Source organism: Sminthopsis crassicaudata, chromosome 4 (assembly GCF_048593235.1).
Source record: "Sminthopsis crassicaudata isolate SCR6 chromosome 4, ASM4859323v1, whole genome shotgun sequence".
Classification (NCBI taxonomy): Eukaryota; Metazoa; Chordata; class Mammalia; order Dasyuromorphia; family Dasyuridae; genus Sminthopsis; species Sminthopsis crassicaudata.
In genome coordinates, this window is record NC_133620.1 from 315,266,122 (window position 1) to 315,284,711 (window position 18,590).

Consider the following 18,590-nt stretch of genomic DNA (forward strand, 5'->3'; position numbering starts at 1 on the left):
AAGCTGCTTGGAACCTCTTGTAGTAATGAAAAAAAAAACTGAATTAAAGAATTAGAAAAAAAGAACAGGAAAGAGAGAATAAGAGTTGGTTTAAAGTCGAGAACTCTATGAGATAAGCTAGGCTAGGCTTGGGGATTGGGGATAGAAGTCTCACTCTTGAGATTTCCAAACTCAGATCCTAGAGGATAAACTGATCATAAAGTATTCATAAAGAGTCTTCAAGCAAGAACATTTTCTAATTTGCTAACAATGTAAGATCTGAAGCATATTTCAGGAATCGCTATCATTTTTATGGGAAAATTGTAGGAAGTCAAAATATTCTGAATAGAAAGAAATATTCCATCTCTTGGGAAGACTCCACACATAAAGAAAAGAACTTTTTAATGAAGGTACTAATCAATGGGAAAGTGCAGCTAGTGGTATAGAAGATAGAGCAATCAAGACCAGATTTCAAATCTGGGCTTAGACACTTACCAGTTGTGTGACCCTGGGTAAGTCACTTAACCCAATTTGCCTCAGTTTCCTCATCTGTAAAATGAGCTGGAGAACAAAATGGTAATCCCCATATCCCAAATTAATCCCATCTCAGAAGTTTAATAGGAGTGTAGGAAGTTGCTTAAGCTTTCTATATCTCAATCTCCTCATCTGCCAAATAGAGATAATAATTGTGTCTACCTCTGAGAGTTTGTGAAAATGGAATGTCATAATGTATGAAAAGTATTTAATAAGCCTTAAGTTATAGATAAATGTGAGCTCTCATCATGATCATCACTGTTGTCACCAATGTAATAAAGCTAGAGGCATGGAGGACAAAATCTTATCCTTTTCTCCATCCTCTCTCTACTTCTCCCACTTTTCCATTGCTCTATTGCTATTTTAGGGCCAACCCTAAATAGTCGAAGGTCCTTCCTGTTAGATTTCTCATACAGTATTTTCTGCTTCTGCTTGGTTCCCTTCTTCTCTACCTATTGTTATTTATATATGTAACAATATAGACTTGCACATTATTACATATATATGTATAAATACTATATATATGTAAAACAAATGATTTCTTACATAAATTAGATGCTGAACACTGTATTAGAAAGGACCTTAGGATGATCCAATCCAACTCATTTTTTTAATTGATTTTGTTATTGAGGTCTGGAAAGGGTGGGGGTTAGGGGAAGGGATTTACCCTAAGATCCATGACAGTTAGTAGTAGTGTTTTGGCTAGAGCTTGTTTTCTTATTCCCAGTCCATATATAGGCCCTAAATCATATTATATAGACATTTTTCCTGGTTCTTACTCAAAAAAAGGATTGCTTGCATTTTAAAGCCTATTCATTTGCTTTCACAGACAAATCTGGTCTTTTTTTTTTTTTTCTGAAGATGAATTTTGCTTTTGTAGATGGAGGCAAAAGTCACATGAAGTCAATGATGAGCAAAGCGACATGTGCTGCATCTTATCAGCAGAGTCTCCAGAGAACATAGCGCCTTCTACATTGGAATGACATTAAAAGAAATCATATTCTAGGACATGCCAGTGAATAAATTTAGGTGAAGTTGTCTCTGTTACAAGGGCATATGGTGATTTTTGTTTGACCTGATTGGTCTCAATCATTAAAAGTCCTGATTTAATCTTTCATGGATAGACTGATTTCTTTTTTTTTTTTTTCCCTTCAGAGTTTTAAAACCCTTCAATTTTACCCAGAAACTAGATGAAAGCTGGAGAGCCCTCATGTGGTTAGTGACCCACCTAATTATTTTTTTATATTTTTATTTTTTCCCTTGGTGGATCTGTGATTTCATTAATATGGGTATTACCTCTCACAGTGCAGATTACAATTCATCTATGTCTGCCCATCTTATAATACAATTGTCCACATCCTCCCATAAATCCTTCATAGGAAGACTATACAACACTGGGGGAGGTGGGGTCTCTTAGAGCTTTTGACATTGTGTGAGTACTAATGGAGGTGCTGGCTGTCCAACATGGGTGTTCAGGAGGTAGTTAATTGGACCCAGAATGAGGAAGACCTGGATTCAAATCCTGCATTAAATATACACTGTGTGACACTAGACAAATCACTTAACATTCTTAGGCCTCAATGTATTGTAACCTACTCACATCCACTAGATGCTGGTTCATTGCTTTTTGTGTGACATTTATTTAGGAAAATTCAAAGAATATGTATTCTTAAACTATTAGTGTCCAATCCTAACCAAAACCCAGATTTTCCTTAGAATACTCAAAAACTTTCACCTAAACTAATCCTATCATCATTGGACCAGTAGTATTTAAAATGGTCAGAGATATAACTGCTCTCTCCTACAGTCACAGAGAAATGATTCAATAGTCACATGACACACCCCTGAATATGCCATAGCAATTGAATCCTTAGCATTAAGTTTTGTTGATCGCAGGGGGATTTGGTGAGAATGTGTGTACAGCAAACTGTCAGCACCACAAAACCAAACTAAACAAAACCTTACTTCCCTGTTGAGTTGCAGATTATTAGCTATTCATTGGGTGCAGAGCCTGAAGGGACATCTAGCAGCATTGATGTTTTAGAGAGTGCCAAGTTTGATAGGAAACAACAATGTGGTAGGGGAGTCGAAAAACTCAATGTGGGCTTAGTTAAGCAGGGGGCAGAGCCCCATTGTTTTCCGCTTTAATCAGGCCACCTCTAGAGTATTTGTGCTCAGTTCTTGGAGTCAACAGTTTAACAAGACCATTTAGGGATGAGCAGAGGAGCATGATTTAGGATGATGGTGACAGAGAGTACCCCAATACTTAAAACAGACCCACTAATTACCACCAACTTCTGATTTTTGTGGGAAAAAATGAGATCACCAGAAATCCTAGGCAGGAAAGCGGGGTCCACATAACGATATTTGATTTTTTTTCTTTTAATGTCTACTCTATGTCATATAAGGATAAATGAAAGACATATTTGCAATGTAAGATATGCAAAATATACATTTATACACAACACAATATTATATATTTATTGTTCTCTATAATAATATATATTTATAATAATAAAGTTATAGTTTATAGGTAGTGGGGGTCACATTCCCAAAATACCAGGAGAAGGTATGGGGGAAAAAAGGAGCTATCTAAATAGTGGAAATCTCCCCATTCTTCCTATATTGTACCTTTAATGATAATCTAATTTTCTTGCAAAACTCATCAGCTATTTTTTCCTTTTGGCAAGATAGTCTGTGATGTAGTTTTATTCTAAAATCATAGATTATATAAAATATAGATTATAGAATCATATAACAACTGGAAAGGACTTTGGATATTATTTAGACTAATCCTCTCATTTTGTGAGTAAGAAAATGGAGGCTTAGAGAGATTAAGTCACTTGTCCAGTGACTTCCAAAAATTAAAGCTAGATTTGAACTTAGGTCTACCTTCCCCCAGACCCAGCATTCTATGCTGTCTGCCAACCGGCGCCCCTAAGTCACACAGCTAGAAGGTAATAGAATCAGAATTTGGATTTAGATCCCTTGACGCCAATTCCAATACTCTTTCTATTATGCCACAGTGCTTATGTAGTAAGGTATTTATTATAAGTAAATAATTCTATGAAAAATGGAAATTCACCGTAGAATAACTTCCCCTCGTATACATTTATACACATGATACTATTTCACGTTGGTATTGTCCATTGTCTATATATGTTAGGGAAAATCCCAGTGGCCCTGTAGTCTGCATAAGCACAGACAAGTTATATTGGGCAAGAAGATTCCAGGCTCTGCTCAGACCGTATAAACACTCTGATGACCCTCTTCCATCCTGGGAAAAGAGAGTTGGGAAGAGAGTGTAGGCTAGACTTGTAAGGAAATAAAAATCAGATCCTTTTCAGGGAGATTTGTAGTTTCCCAACATTGTCCCCTGGAGTCTGACTCAGAGCAGAATGGCCACCCACCATTGCCTGGGCCTCTATGTTCTCTGCCATCTTACCATTTGTGTAGGGATTCGTGGTCTTCTTGTTGGTCATTACCCGAGCTGTGGCATTATTTACCTGCTCAGAGAGAGAGAGAGAGAGAGGGGTAGGCTGAGCATTAGACCCTCCCTCAGTTCCTGCTTGATCCCTATGAGCTGCCATTGGTTTTATTAAGAAGTCTTGAAGTCCAGGGAGTTGACTAGGTATCTATAAGCAGTCTCAGGCACAGCAGGTTTTAGCCAATGGTCTGTGCCAACATCCTATGCCCAATCCCATTCATCCAGAATTTGCCTTCTCCTCCCAGACTCATGCAACCCTCTCCCCTCCCACAGTGTTAATTAGCTCCTAAAATGCTCCTTGTTGGGACTTAAACCCTAGGCCTGGTTACTCTGGAAGTCGTCCCATCCCATACCACAGCCTTTCACTTCTAACTTCTAGCTGGGAAATACTATGGTAGAGTCAACTCAACTCAATTAAAATCTATTACTAAGAGCCTAGCACCACTTTGCAATCAAGTTGGTATTCGACAGTGTACTGTAAGCCCTACAGTGCTTGAAGACCAGGCCTTCAGGCCAGCCAAAACCTCATATTTATGCTCCTCCTTTCATCTCCAGTCCTAATGTCCTGCAGAGAGGTGAGCCAGACCTCCTTCCTTTCCCTGCCCTTTCCACACTTCCTTTCATTTTCAGTTTATGCAAATTCATTTTTAGGCAGGAGTCTCACTCCATTCATCTGTCTTTGCTAGGGCTCTCGACAGGCTCAGAAGGGAAGCCCTCCCTAGTCCTCAATTTCCCTTGGTAGTATTACCAAGGCTAGACTTCACTGTGATCAGCAACCAGCATCTACCACTGCTTTCCACATTAAATAGCTCTGTAGAGGAATATATGCAGAAATACACCCACTCCAATTTCATGGGCAAGTGATCAGAACTATGAAGTGGGGTGTCTCTTTGGACTCCATACAGCCAGAGGGAGTCCATTCTCAGAAGAATTGTGAAGGAGAAATGGATACATTTAGGACAAGTGGAGAATATATACTATTTTTACTTTGTCTATGAGGGAAGGGAGTAGTGGGGTCCCTAGTGTATGGACATTTTCTTCAATGATCTGGCTGCCTAGTCAAATCCAGCAAGATGGATTTCCTAAAGGCCTGAGGGCCAAGGGAATCTAGGATTTAGGGAAAAGGAAGGGAAATCTTTTAGGGAAAGTTTAGTGAGAGCAGAATAATCTACCACAAAGGTAGGATTGTTGAATGAATTTTATGGTACATAAGTGGAGAATAGTATGGAGAAGCTGAAAAAATAAAGTCTGACTCTCCTCCACCTACCAATGCACATACTTCATGGGGGTGCTTTCAGGCCCCATTTATACAGCATTCCCTTTTGTCTTCTATCTTTCCTGACTCCTCAATTTCTTGGGCCCTCCCTTTTTTCCTTCTCTTCCATCTCCTTCCCTTCCCTTCCCTCCCTCCCTCCTTCTCTCTCTTCCTCTCTTTCTTCATTTCTTCCCTTTCCAGCTCCCCTAATTCAAGCTTCAGGAGCTTTAAGCCTAAACATTTCTTGGATGCTGGCCTGACAAGGAGCTCAGGGATCCATGGTCATTAGCACAGATCAATACTCCTCAGCAATGGGACTTTCCTGATTGGGACTTTGTTTCCTTACTAACCCAGAGCAGGCTAGGATTTGAGAAGAGGAGCAATAATAGATGGAAATAATTTGGTTCTGCTAACTCAGACAAACTAAATCTATTCATTGTTCCTACCTTGCTTGACCCCCCCTCCCCCACTGCTTTGGCCCAGGTCTAGTTTCTGCAACTCCTTCCCCTTACTATTGCACCTAGTCACCAGCTCACAAGTTTCCCAGTATTTTCAATACCAGTACAGAAAATTAAATCAAACCAATCCGAACTACCAGCATCACACACAGAGGAAGCATGCATCCCGGGACCCGGCTCTCTGTGCCCCAAATCAGGGAGGGGGATGAGTGGCCTTTAGCAGTTCTCTCCCACCCCCATTCTGACAACTTGTGCCAACTTATGCATGTGCTCAGTGTTGTACACTGATGCCATTTCAGCAAGGATTGGAAATTAGAGGAGGGGAGTGGAGAATCATTGAGATTGCAAGAATTATAGGGCATGGGGGAAGAAGGAAGAGGAAGGGACAGAAGTAGGCCAGAAAAGGAAACGGCCTTTGGTTGGTGAGAGATTCAGCAGAAGGTTGAAAGGCTGCCTGTGAAAGAGATAGGGGAGGGGGGGTAGGTGCAGAGAGACTCAGGTGAGCTTAGCCCTTGCTCTTGGAATGCTATTCTATTTTGTCTCAGCCAGTAACCAGTCAGCAGCTCTGAGGAGTTGGGTGTCAGAGGGTCAGCTGAGCAGACTTCAGCTTCAAACCCTTGCCTCCATCCCCAAGTTTGTCAAAGTAAAAAATTCCAGGGATTCTGCCAGTTGAGGCTGCCCCTTGTATTCCACCTCTGAAGCCAGTTTGGGAATGTCTCCTCTCTTACTTCAGGGAACAGAAAGAAGGAAGAGACATTCCTGCCTATTTCCAAAGAAGGGATGGAGGAGCATGGGGCTGGATTGGAAACTAGGACTAGACCAAGAAACTGGAGCATTGACTGGATTCCTTGATCTTTTCCAAACTATCCCTTCTCTGTCACCCTTTAAACCAGGGGCAAGTGCCTGTGGCAAAAATCCTACAGGAGTCATACTGTCTGTCTACAGGGCCTTGGTAGAAGCAGCTATGGGAAAATGAGAGCAACCAAAGGTTTAGGGGTGAGAGGTGGGGGACACAGAGAGACGGGTATAACGCAAAGAGGGCATCCTTGCCCCTCGTCACACTTATCTGAGCACCTCTATTTTCCGTCCCTCTACGATTGTCCCATTCAGCTTCTCTCGTGCTCGGTCAGCATCTGTGCTAGTTTCAAAAGTTACAAACCCAAATCCCTGTGAGCAGAGGAGAAGGACAGACATGGAAAGAAAGACACAGGATGAGAAAAAAGGAAAAAAAAAGGAAGGGGAGGCAGGGATGAGGGAAGAGGGAGAGGGTGACAGGGAGGGAGAAAGAAAGAAAGAGAGAAAGAGAGAGAAAGAGAGGGGGGTGAGTCAGAAGAGTTGATAGGAGAGATTCAGGCTGCTGAACTGCAGAAAAAGGTCTGGTTTTAGTGCCACCATCACACACAGAGAAGGCTAAGGGCACCAGGCTCTGGGCAGCAGCCGTAGAATTTGTCCTTTCTGAGCTGCCCCTCCTTGGTAGCAAGGGTGGCCCACAAGAGGGGCAGAAGCTACCAGAAGGATATTAACTGGTGAAGGGCTAGAGGTGCCTGCCTTGCCCCCTCTTGGAAAAACGCTGGAGTAAGTGAAGGGAGGAGCAGAGAGTCTGAGGACTGGGGGGAGCTGAAGCCAGGGCTTCTGGTCAGAGCCCCTTGGGCTGGCACCTCTCCCCCACCTCGACCCCAGACGGCTCAGCCTTGCCCAGTTCTCCAAATCCCTCTTTCCCTTGCCAGCTTTAGATGGGTACCTTTGTGCATTAACCCCCCCCCTTGGATGAACCTCACCCATCCCCAACCCTGGTGCCCATGATGCCCAGGTAATCCCACCTCCAGTGAAAAGCTCCCCAAGCCAAAGCCAGGGACAGGCATGTGGGGACAGGATGCTGGTGGGGACGAAATGCTGGTTGATCCAACACTGAGGAGAGGGAGAGAGGTATAGTGGGAAAAGGAGGACACAAACAGAATAGCAGGAAGTGTTCCCAAGGGGTAGGCAGAGGTCCTGTCGCTTTTAGAAAGGAAGAAGCAGCAGCAACACAGACAGCTTGGGGAAAGGTGGGAAGAAGGGAGGGGTTGCAGGAGGAGGAGGAGATCAGGATTGCAGGGAAGAGGCAGGACAGGTGTGAGTCAGGAAGAGCAGGGAATACAAGCACCCGTGTTGCTCAGGGGTCCTCGGGCTCGAAGCTCTCCAGGAAGGAAACGCACATTTCACACGTTAGCCTGGCGGGACCGTTACAGCTGGGTTCGCTGTAATGATGGCGGCGTCTGGGCAGCACCCACCTTGGAGCCCCGTTCGTTAAAAATGATCTCCACGTCTAAAATTTTTCCGAATTGCTGGAGAGAGAGGAGAGAAAAGGGAACAGGTTGAGGAGGCTCATTTTATCCTGAGATGACTTGAAGTGTTCACTCTGAAACCTCTCAGTCCTTGTTTGCATCTACAAAGAGGCAGGAAAAGTCCTTCTTTTGAGTGAAATATTTTTTTTTATTCATCTGCTATCAGTTCTCATAATTCCTTTAACAGGAAGAATACTTTTTGTTCTATAACTAGAGAGGCAAATACAAGGACATAATTTACACCAGGGACTCCTCTTAGGTTGGGCATAGTAGGGTCCAGACCTACTACCAATGTAATGCACATGACCTCTTCCTTGTTTCTGCTGCTAAAAAGGGCTAGGTTATAAGGAGCTAGGAGCTCAACTACCAAGTATTAAAGCCCTGGATGCAATGGTAGCCTTTAACCTTTTTAAGTTATGGTCTTTAATTGAGGCAATGCCCAATTAATGATTGAGACTAGGTAAGAATTGGAGGCAACAAATGGCCTCTTTTAACCTACTCAAAATAAAACAGTAAATGATGGTGCCCGATCATTTCCTAGAAGGAGTTTACTATTTGTACTATATAATATATTCTTGTATATCATACAGCATTTTAGAGGCAGGGGTTGGATTACCCTAGGCCAGCCAGCTAGTCCCTATCATAACCAGGTTTAGGTTTCGTGTCTTCTTGTTAGCACATTTCAGTGCTTTTTAAAATCACAAATCTAGAGTTATAAGGGGCCTCAGGGATCAGTTAGTATAAGCACATTATTTTATAGATGAGGAAACCGAGGCCTTGGGAGATTGTGACTTGCCTAAGGTCACACAGGTAGGAAGCATCCATGCCTCCTTGTATAATTTGAGGTTGGATGGAGTCCACTCGGGGTAGCAACAGTGACACCTCGATGGTCCCAGGATATTTGAATTGTCACTCAGAGGAGTATCCTGCTGAAGGTACATAGCAAGGTACATGGATAAATAGGAATAATAAAAAATAAAAAATAATACTATACTAATAATATTGCTTGTTCTTCATTCTTGAAGAAGAATATGAAATCAGGGAGGTGATGCTATGACATGTGAGTTAGATTTAAATGAGAGAGGGCTGTGCAAAGTCACCAGCCTGACTTTCTCCTCCAGAGCATCCAGGAGTCAGATATAGATCAGGATGACTAGAGATAATCTTGGATGCAATTGGAGCCCTTGACCTTTTAAAGCTAAGGTCTTTAATTGAGGCAATGACCAATCAGTGATTAAAGCTAGGTAAAAATTGAGGCAATGAGCACTCTTTCACCTAGTCAAAGAAAAACAGTAATAATAGCATAAATAATAATAAAAAAAAAACCCCAACACTGTAGGTAACTTAATAATAGCTGACATTTATATGACACTTTAAGATTTTCAAAATATTTTAAAGATGTCATCTCATTTGAACTTCACAACTTGCTAATTGCAAGTACTACATCCGTATTATCACCATTTTCCAGATGCAAGAACAGGGACCCAAAACATTTATCCGAGGTCGCACAACAGGGTAAAGTGAAACCAAAGAATTAATCTCCTAGTTGTCTTTCTGACTGGGCTACACTACCTCTCCTTGTCAAGCTAGTTCCTTGAGCAAAACCTCTTGTCTGGTGATGAAACAAAGAGGACCAGAGCAAAACCTTCCTTTGAACTGCCTTGAGAAAGAGGGAGGAAAGTGGGAGGGGAGGAAGAAGGAAATTCTTTTGGCAAGTCAGTCTAGCAGAAATCCACTTCCCCTTTTAGGCTTAGGTAGCTGGAGAAGCAGGGTGTGCAAATCATATCTAGGGGGAAAGACTTTTTGGAAGTCTCAAGAAGAGACTCGAGAGGAAGAGTAAGCATGATAATTAAGATGATTATAGTAATATAGCCATGACATAAATAACAATTTTCTCAAAACTCTTTGAAGTAGCAGCACAAGTTTATTATTATTTTTTAAAAAATAGATGAGGAAACTGAGGCACAAAGAGACATTTACAGTTGCAAACTAAAGCAAGTATAAAACTTGAGATGAATGAATAGAAGGAACAAATTGAAGGCATTTTGGATGAAGTTTCCTTGTTTTGCTTCTCGCACAATCCCAGGGAAGAAAGAAGGGAAAGAAGAGAAAGTCTATGTATAAAGATCCTTGTAGGGGATTTCCAGGAGCTTCTGAGGCTAATGTAATGTGATATCCAACTGGAGGCATGCCTGGATGGGGGGGAAAGGAGGAGGAAAAGGGAACTGGGACATGTCTTGATGTATCCACATGTCAAATGCTTTTCCCTTTTTCCTGATAAGGGGCTCCCTGGTTTTCAGTCCAAGTAAATAATGTTGGGTGGAAGGGTTTGAAGCTGGAAGTCTGGGCTGAGGAGTAGGAGGAGGAAGACAAGCGAGGGGAGAGGGTTGGGATGAACACACTCACCCCGAACATTTGCCGTAGATCAGGATCCCTGAACCGGAAGGGGATGTTGGAGACGTGCAATCTCTTGGGCTGCTGCTTGTCTGTGTTCTCTGAGGAATGTAGCTGTTGGCTGTCTGTCTGTGCAGCTTCATCTGTTTGCTGGGAAGACAGAACAGAATGCCTGTGAGATTCCCTCAGAACCTGTTGCTATGGCAAGGTGGAAAGTTGCTCCAGAGGGTAGCTTGTGATGTTTTACAGGCATTTTAAACTTAGCCAGTCCAAAACAGAATTAATTACCTTTTCCCTCCAAATTCATCTCTCTTCTGAACTTGCCAATTTTGGTTGAAGGCCTAACTTCACTATACTTAGCTAGGCCCAGACCAGACTCTGTTCTTTTACTTTTGGCATTTTCTGTGCTTCACCCTCCAACTGGACCTCTAGACTCCAGGACCCAAAGAAGCTGCCCTGGCACTGGGCTGTCCTTATGGATGGGTTGCCAGCATAGCTTGTGGGCAAGTCCTATTTGTGTACTTTTACCCTGGCCCATAAGTATTTCTCCTTTCTCCAGCTTTCCATGAATGGCTTTGTGAACTATAATCAAATCAAGATGACCATTACTTGTCAACTGAGTGATCCATTATTTCACTCACCATCTCTGTGATTTCCAAGATTAAAATACCCATGCTGGCAACAGTTTCCCAAATGATGTTGTCTTTCTTTAACAGAATGAAAGCTACTTTTGGGAAGGTATTATCTTTTTTTATCTCCAGTTCTCAGTATAGTGCCTAGACCATATGTCTTTTCATTTATTCATTCATTTGTTTGTTCATTCATTCACTTACTCACTGCATATATTCAATCAGCTGGCACATTTTTTCATTTCTACCTCCATAGCAACTCTTCACTTGGATAGTGACTGACTATTTTAGCTCAGGCTCGCATCATCTTTCACCTGAACTTTTGCAATAGTCTTTTCATTGTCTCTTTGATTCAAGTATCTCTCCTCTCCAAACTGTCCTTCATCTAGCTGCCAAAGTGATTTTTACTAAAGTGCAAGGTTGACCATGTCTCTCCACTATTCAATAAATTTCAGTGACTATTACTTTGAAGATCAAATAGATCACATCACTTAAAGCCTTTAGCAACCCGACCTCATCCTATCTTTTCAGTTTTATTACACATTATTCCACAAGTGGAATGGTCCAGATAAGCTTTATTGTATCACACACATGGCATTCCCTTAATTTTTTCCTTTCTCACCTGTCTGATAGAATGCCTAGTTTCCTTCAAAGTCACTTTCTACATGATACCTCTCCTGATCCTCCTTGAAGCTAGTGCTTTCCCTCCAAATTGTGTTTAACTATCTCTATTCATTTTCTCTTTCCAGCAAGACAGTTTCTTGAAGGGAGAGACTTTTCCCATTCTGTGTCTGTATTCCTAGTACCTAGTAGAGTTTCTGGTACTTAATGAATACTTGTTGGTTGATTGTTCTTCACATTATCAGGATCTCTGGGTTAGATCTCTATCTAAACTTCTGGAATTCTCCTTCCTTTGGAGGTGGGGAGAAATTGAAGATCAGCTATTCCCACCTAAATCTTTTCTCCTACTTCTTAATGCTTGCCCCTCTCCCCTTCCTTATATTCCAGTGCAGAACCATGTAAGAAATAGGGGTCAGAACAACTCTCTAGGAAGGCTACTTAAATAAAGGAGAATGAAGAGACACAATACATCCCTTTCTTCCCTCTGCACACATACACCTAAGCTTCTGCTTCACCTTCCTTTTGTTTCTATCTTGCATACATTTCTTTTATAATAACTCAGGTCATCCTGAGCCATCCCAAACAGCCTTTTCTCCAGCAATCTCTAACTCACCTTTCCCTTTCCATACAAGTTCATAATTTTGTGATCATAAGCTACTAATGAGAATGTTTTAAATTGTCTTTTCTATTGCAGGCTCTTTGAGGGGAGGACTGATTTTCACTATTTAACATAGTGCGACTATAAATTTCTATTCATGTCCTATTGTAATGTCTTTTAATCATGGTATGGAGGTGATTCAGGGTTTCTCTTTTTTATTTTTTAAAGCTTTTTATTTTCAAAACATATGCACAGATAATTTAACAACATTGACCCTTGCATAGCCTTGTGTTTCAGATTTTCTCTTCCTTTCCCCCATCTTCTCCTCTAGATGGCAAGTAATCCAATATATGTTAAACATGTTAAAATATGTTAAATCCATACATATAAACATATTTATACAATTCTCTTGCTGTACAAGAAAAATCAGATCAAAAAAAGAAAGTAAATAAGTAAGAAAACAAAATGCAAGTGAACAATAAGAAAAAGAGTGTGACTCAGGGTTTCTCAAGGCTAACTCAACATAGTATAAGATCTCTGAGGTTCTAAACAAACTGAGAAGGCTTTGATGGTTGGCCTGGTAAAAGACACCAAGGCTTAGGGCCTGGCTACCTTCAATGGTGAAATTTCAATATATCTAGTTAGAAAGATCTAATTCACTCTGGTCTGGGAGTCTCTCTCCTCTAACTCTAGAAACTTCAATCAAGTCAACATTACTATTACTTTTGGAAAGGGCATGTCAACTGACCAGCTTATTGTTCCACTTATCATGCCAGACCAAAAACCTTACACTGGTCACCACTTCCCTTTATGTTGTCCCGTTCTATTACAATGTAATGTCTTTCTTTTGTATTTGTTACCCTCTCTCTTATCCTGTGACTTTCCCTGCCACCTCAGGACATTTGGTAAGAAACACATTGGCCAGACTGGATTTTCCATTTTCTTTTCCCTGATGTTCTTTCCTCTGTCTTTCCTTGATCACTATAGAAACAAAATGGGAAAGGAGGAGGAGAAGCAAAGAAAGGAAAAAATTCCAATCCTGAGGGGATAGTTAATGCAAAAAGAATCCATAACTTTGATAATAGATAGGTTGGATATAGTAGTTGTTTCCAAGAGGACTCAGGGATACTTGGTGGGCTAGGTCAGTATTTGTTGCCTGAAACTAACTCTTACCCTCTTCATCAGGCTTTCTCCTCTGCCATGGCTTCCTCTGGATCCTAAGAGTTACAACTAAATTCTCCTTCATTCCTAAGCTTTAAAGCTTATGTTACCTCTGGTTCCTTTTGCAAAAAATGGATTCAGTAGAAGTTGATTTCCAAGTCTTCTGTTCAAGGTATCCTTGCAATCAATTTGGAATGCAGGAGCCTGATCAGGATTTGTTCCTTGACAATGAAGAGGGAAAACTGAACCACTCCCACTCCCCGTCCCCAAAAAATCTCAGAGTAGGAAGATCATCTATCCCAATCCCATCCTATTACACATAAAGAAATGAGGCCATGGAAACTATGTGGATGCCCATCAATTGGAAAATGGCTGAATAAATTGTGGTATATGAATATTATGGAATACTATTGTTCTGTAAGAAATGATCAACAAGATGATTTCAGAAAGGCCTGGAGAGACTTACATGCTGAGTGAAATGAGCAGGACCAGGAGATCATTAAATACTTCAACAATAATACTATATGATGATCAATTCTGATGGATGTAGCCATTTTCAACAATGAGATGAACCAAATCAGTTCCAATAGAGCAGAAATGAACTGAACCAGCTACAACCAGAGAAAGAACTCTGGGAGTTGACTATGAACCACCACATAGAATTTCCAATCCCTTTATTTTTTCCGCCTGCATTTTTTATTTCCTTTGCAGGCTAATTGTACACTATTTCAAAGTCCGATTCTTTTTGTACAGCAAAATAACTGTTTGGAATTGTATACATATATTGTATTTAACTTATACTTTAACATATTTAACATGTATTGATCAACCTGCCATCTGGCGGAGGGGGTGGGGGAAGGAGGGGAAAAGTTGGAACAAAAGGTTTTGCAGTTACCAGTGCTGAAAAATTACCCATGTATTTATCTTAAAAAAAAAAAAAAGAAAGAAAATAAAAGAAATGAGGCCAGAGAAAAGAAATAATTTGCCTTCCTGATTATTACAAGATAGTTAGGGGCAAGGCCAGCCTCAGGATCAGATCCCAGATATTATAACTCTTGGTCAATCTAACACTTTCTACCATTCTATATTACCACACAAGGTATACTAGCAGAGGCTCCCTTGGTGAACCTGATACAGGGTAGTTCCAAATGTGCTGTGCTCCAGAAAGTAGCAAGTATTTCTCATGTCATTCCAAGTTGTTTTTCTTTACAATGGTATTGTTATTGTATACTTTTTTTTTCCTCTGGCTCTATTTCCCCAGGATTTTATGAAACTGTCTCTTTTATCATTCTTTTGCACAATATGATTGTATTACATACTATAATTTGTTCAGCTAATTCTCAATTGATGGAGATTTCCTTAGTTTTTGATTCTTTGCCATTACAAAAAGAATTGCTCTATTTTTATACATGTGAGTCCCATCATGGTCACTATTTTCCCCTTTGGCTTCACAGTCTAGTCTTTTGCCTATCTTTTGGCACTTATGAAGTGCTTGTTCTCTCTGGACTACATGCACTCAAGCCCACAGAACCATAAACACTGTTCTTGCCTGATCCTCTCATCCCAAACAAGAAGCTGATCATCTCCCTTATCTCTATCATTTGAAGGTTAGATATACTGAGATGTTCTTTATCTAGCTCAAATCTCTTCAAGAGCTAATCATCATCAGATCCAATCTGTGTTGCTTCATTTTGTGTTCTAACACAAGCCTTAGAATTTAGACTTGTAAGAAACTTTAGAGATCATCTTTTCCAACCTTCTCATTTTATAGATGAGGAATTCAAATCTCAGAGAGGAAGCAATTCATCCAAGTGCTTCCCCTTTCCCCCATTATATATGTGTGTTTTAACCAAGTATTTCATAATATTCTTGGGGAGCAAACAGAGAGAGAGAGAGGATTAGAAATACAATTTAATGAATTCATATCTGATTGGGTAACTAGAGTCAAAGAGTAGTGTTCAACATTCATGTGACTGGTGGTCTCCAGTGGAGTATCCCAGTGATCTATGGTCTTGTATTATTTAATTTTTTTTTATCATTAATTTAGTTTTCTATGATTTAAGCATATATGGCATGCTTATCCAATTTGTAGAAATCAAAGCTGGGAGGGATAGATAACACAATAGATGACACTGATTTAATATCCAAAAGAATCTTGATAAGCTAAAGGGTTGAATATAAGAGGAAATTCAACAAAATTTAAATGCAAAATCTTAACCCTTGGGCACAAAAACCCTCCAACTTCAACAAATATAAGAGGGGGAAGCATGGCTAGACAGCAATTACTCTAAAGAAGATCAGGGGATTTCAGTGGATTGTAAGCTCAATATGAGTTAACAATATGACGTGGAAGCCTAAAAAACTAATGCTATCTTGGGCTGTATTACCTCCACATATCTCCAGAACAGATTGTTGTTAGTTTTACTGTACTCTGCTCTCATTAAACCTCAAACTCAATTTTGGGCACTAGGGTTCAAAAAGTACACTGATGAGATTCTTAGTGTTCAGAAGAAGGAAGGCAGCCAGGGTGGTGAAGAGCCTTGGATTTATGTTAATATGGGGATCAGTGTAAAAACTGGATTTAGCCTTGTTAAGCTCTAAGAAAACTGCCTTCAAGTATTTGAAGAACTGCAATGTGGAGGAAGTATTGGTTTTATCCCTTGGAGAGTAGAGTCAGGAGTTCTGAGTACAAGTTCCAAAGAACTTAAGGAAAAACTTTCTAACAACTAGAACTACCCCAGATTGAAATGGCCTTCCTTGAGAGGTGCTGGTTTTCAAGCAAAGGCTAGATAATTGCTTGTCAAGTATGTTATGTTACAATGGATATTCTTTTGATGTATGGATTGGACTAGAAGGTGCCTTCTTCCTCTAAAGTTCTATAATCCCAGATTTAATAAAATACCTACCCAACATTTTTTCTCATACAGATGACTCTGTTGGAACAGAAAACAAAACATCCTCATTATACATTTTGTATTCTTTAGTGCCTATTCAAAATTCAAATCCCTAGATGATAGAAAATTGATAGGTATATAGAATATGACATTCAATGCAATTTTCTCTCTAATATGAATTTTAAGAAGTTCAATCACCCAGTTCACTTAATTGTGGAAATTTCAAATGTTGGCTGAATGCATGTTTGCACCTTAATAAAAAAGAACTAACTCTTCATAAGACATTGACTAATCAGATCTTGCTCCTTTATGTAGGGCTCTCTGAAAGTCAAAGTGGTCTAGGGCTAACCTTTCAGAAGTTATTGAATCTATGCCCCAGTATTCAGGTTCTGATTTAAAATCATTATAGAAAGTTTGTTAACATTGCAAATGAAGAAAATTTTCACCATCTCCCTCAGGAGTTCATTCTAAGATTTCTATAAAAGCATATGGATGCTAGATGATCTAAAACTAAAAATTTTGAATTTCAACAAGGACAAATGTCAAGTCCTGAATGTAGGTTCAAAAAATCAACTACATAAGTCCAGGATTTAAGTGATATGTCTAGATAACAATTCACGTGAAAAAAAAGACCTGGTAGTTAGAGAAAAAACACATTCTGGGGGGAAAATATCTTTTCAAGAATGAAAAATAAGGGTCATTTTTATAAAAAATTGTGTTTGTTTTGGGGCCTGGAAGACACACAGGGTTCATTCCCTTTTGCATGCTGGAATCACCAGCTTTATGCTTCAAAGTACATCTTTGGGGGTCAGGCCATTGGTCTCCTTTTCTGTCTCATTAGTAGAAATTTAGCAGATATCAGTTCTGGGGGAAAAAAATGAGGCCACTTTAGTCTCCACCTTCTTTAAGACCTTGGACAAAATTCTAAAGGAGTGAGGGAGGGGGCTAGAGTCAATAGGAAGAAGGAAGAGAGAAAGATAGCCAAAGGGTAATGTCTTGAAGAGAGCCCAGGCCACATAAGTGAATAAAGAGAGTCCCCTGGAGACCCCATGGTCTAACCACAGCAACTTTGCTGTGGGCAGGAGCAGATAAATGGGCTCAATGGCTGTAAAATTGTAGCATGCTGAGAAACCCCAGAGTGTAACAAGTACACTTGCTGCCCCTTAGGGGAGATGAAGCACTTTCCTACCATTTATCACAGTGGCTCAGGCAGCCTCTTGCCTTTTTTCCAATAGGCATACTTTCTGTCTTTAAAAAAAAAAAAAAAAGAAAAGAAAAGAAAAGAAAAAAAGAAAAAAAGCAAACAAACTCAAATGTGCTCAATCTAAACAATAACTCAGCCTTTCCTAACTCTTTAACTTACGGCACACTTTCTTTTTCTCTTCTCTTCTTTTCCCTTCCTCCCTCATTCTTCCCTCCTCTTTCTCTCCACCCCCACCTCCATGTCTCTCTGTCTCTTTCCCATTAAAATCCCCAGCCTAGCTCAGACATTTTCCATTTTGCATACCTACAGCATCTATGCCATAACTTGGTCTGCCTAATATAGGGTGACTTAGAGAACTAATAGTCTTGCTGTGTCCTGGCCCTGGTCAGACTATGTAAGGAACAGCATGTCTAGTTCTGGGCAGAATATATTAGAAAGGACAATGATAAGCTGGAGAGAATCAAGAAGAAAGCTACTAGTATAGAGAACAGACTCAAGATCATGACATGAAGCTTAGCTGAAGGAACTGGAGATGTTTAGACTGGAGAAGAGAATCTAAGAAAGATATGGTTGCTGTCATTAAACATTTGAAAGCCTGTCACACAGAAGAGGAATTATTCTTGTTCTGCCTGTCCCCAGAAGGCACAACTAGGAACATTCAATGAGTAGAAGGGGAAAAAAAAAAACCCAACATGCTTCTATTTTGCCTTCAATCCCTGTGCTCTCACTTATTTCTTCACCCTTTGCAGTCTGGTTCCTAACCTAATTTCTTAACTGAAACTTCTCTCTCCAGATCACCAGTGATCTCCTAATTGCCAATTCAATGGCAATCCCCATTCTTCTTGGCCTGTCTCCAGCATCTGACATTGTTGATACCTTCTCTTCCTTTCTTCCCGTGCATTTTGGTGATAGTTTCCTCTTTATTTCCCAACTATTGTATTTATTCATCTATATCCTCTCAATTTTTTTCATGTATCAAATATCTGTGTTATGGCCCCCAACTATGTGTACACACCATGGATATGTCTTGGGTTCTTCTTTCCCTTTTTTTT

The 18,590-nt window shown here is 40.3% G+C and overlaps 1 protein-coding gene across 23 annotated transcripts in view; it reads right to left on the minus strand.

The window, feature by feature from the left end:
• Window positions 1-18,590, minus strand: part of RBFOX3 (RNA binding fox-1 homolog 3) — a 918,966-nt gene that overhangs the window by 17,154 nt on the left and 883,222 nt on the right. For 12 of the 23 annotated variants that reach the window (XM_074260305.1, XM_074260318.1, XM_074260316.1 and 9 more), the window contains 5 exons: window positions 16,347-16,373; window positions 10,444-10,581; window positions 7,984-8,037; window positions 6,788-6,880; window positions 3,959-4,019 (listed from right to left, as the gene is read on the minus strand). In XM_074260305.1, coding sequence (XP_074116406.1) covers window positions 3,959-4,019; window positions 6,788-6,880; window positions 7,984-8,037; window positions 10,444-10,581; window positions 16,347-16,373 — 373 coding nt within the window. The remainder of the gene's footprint in view (window positions 1-3,958; window positions 4,020-6,787; window positions 6,881-7,983; window positions 8,038-10,443; window positions 10,582-16,346; window positions 16,374-18,590) is intronic. The other 11 variants (XM_074260306.1, XM_074260313.1, XM_074260321.1 and 8 more) reach the window with 3 other exon arrangements.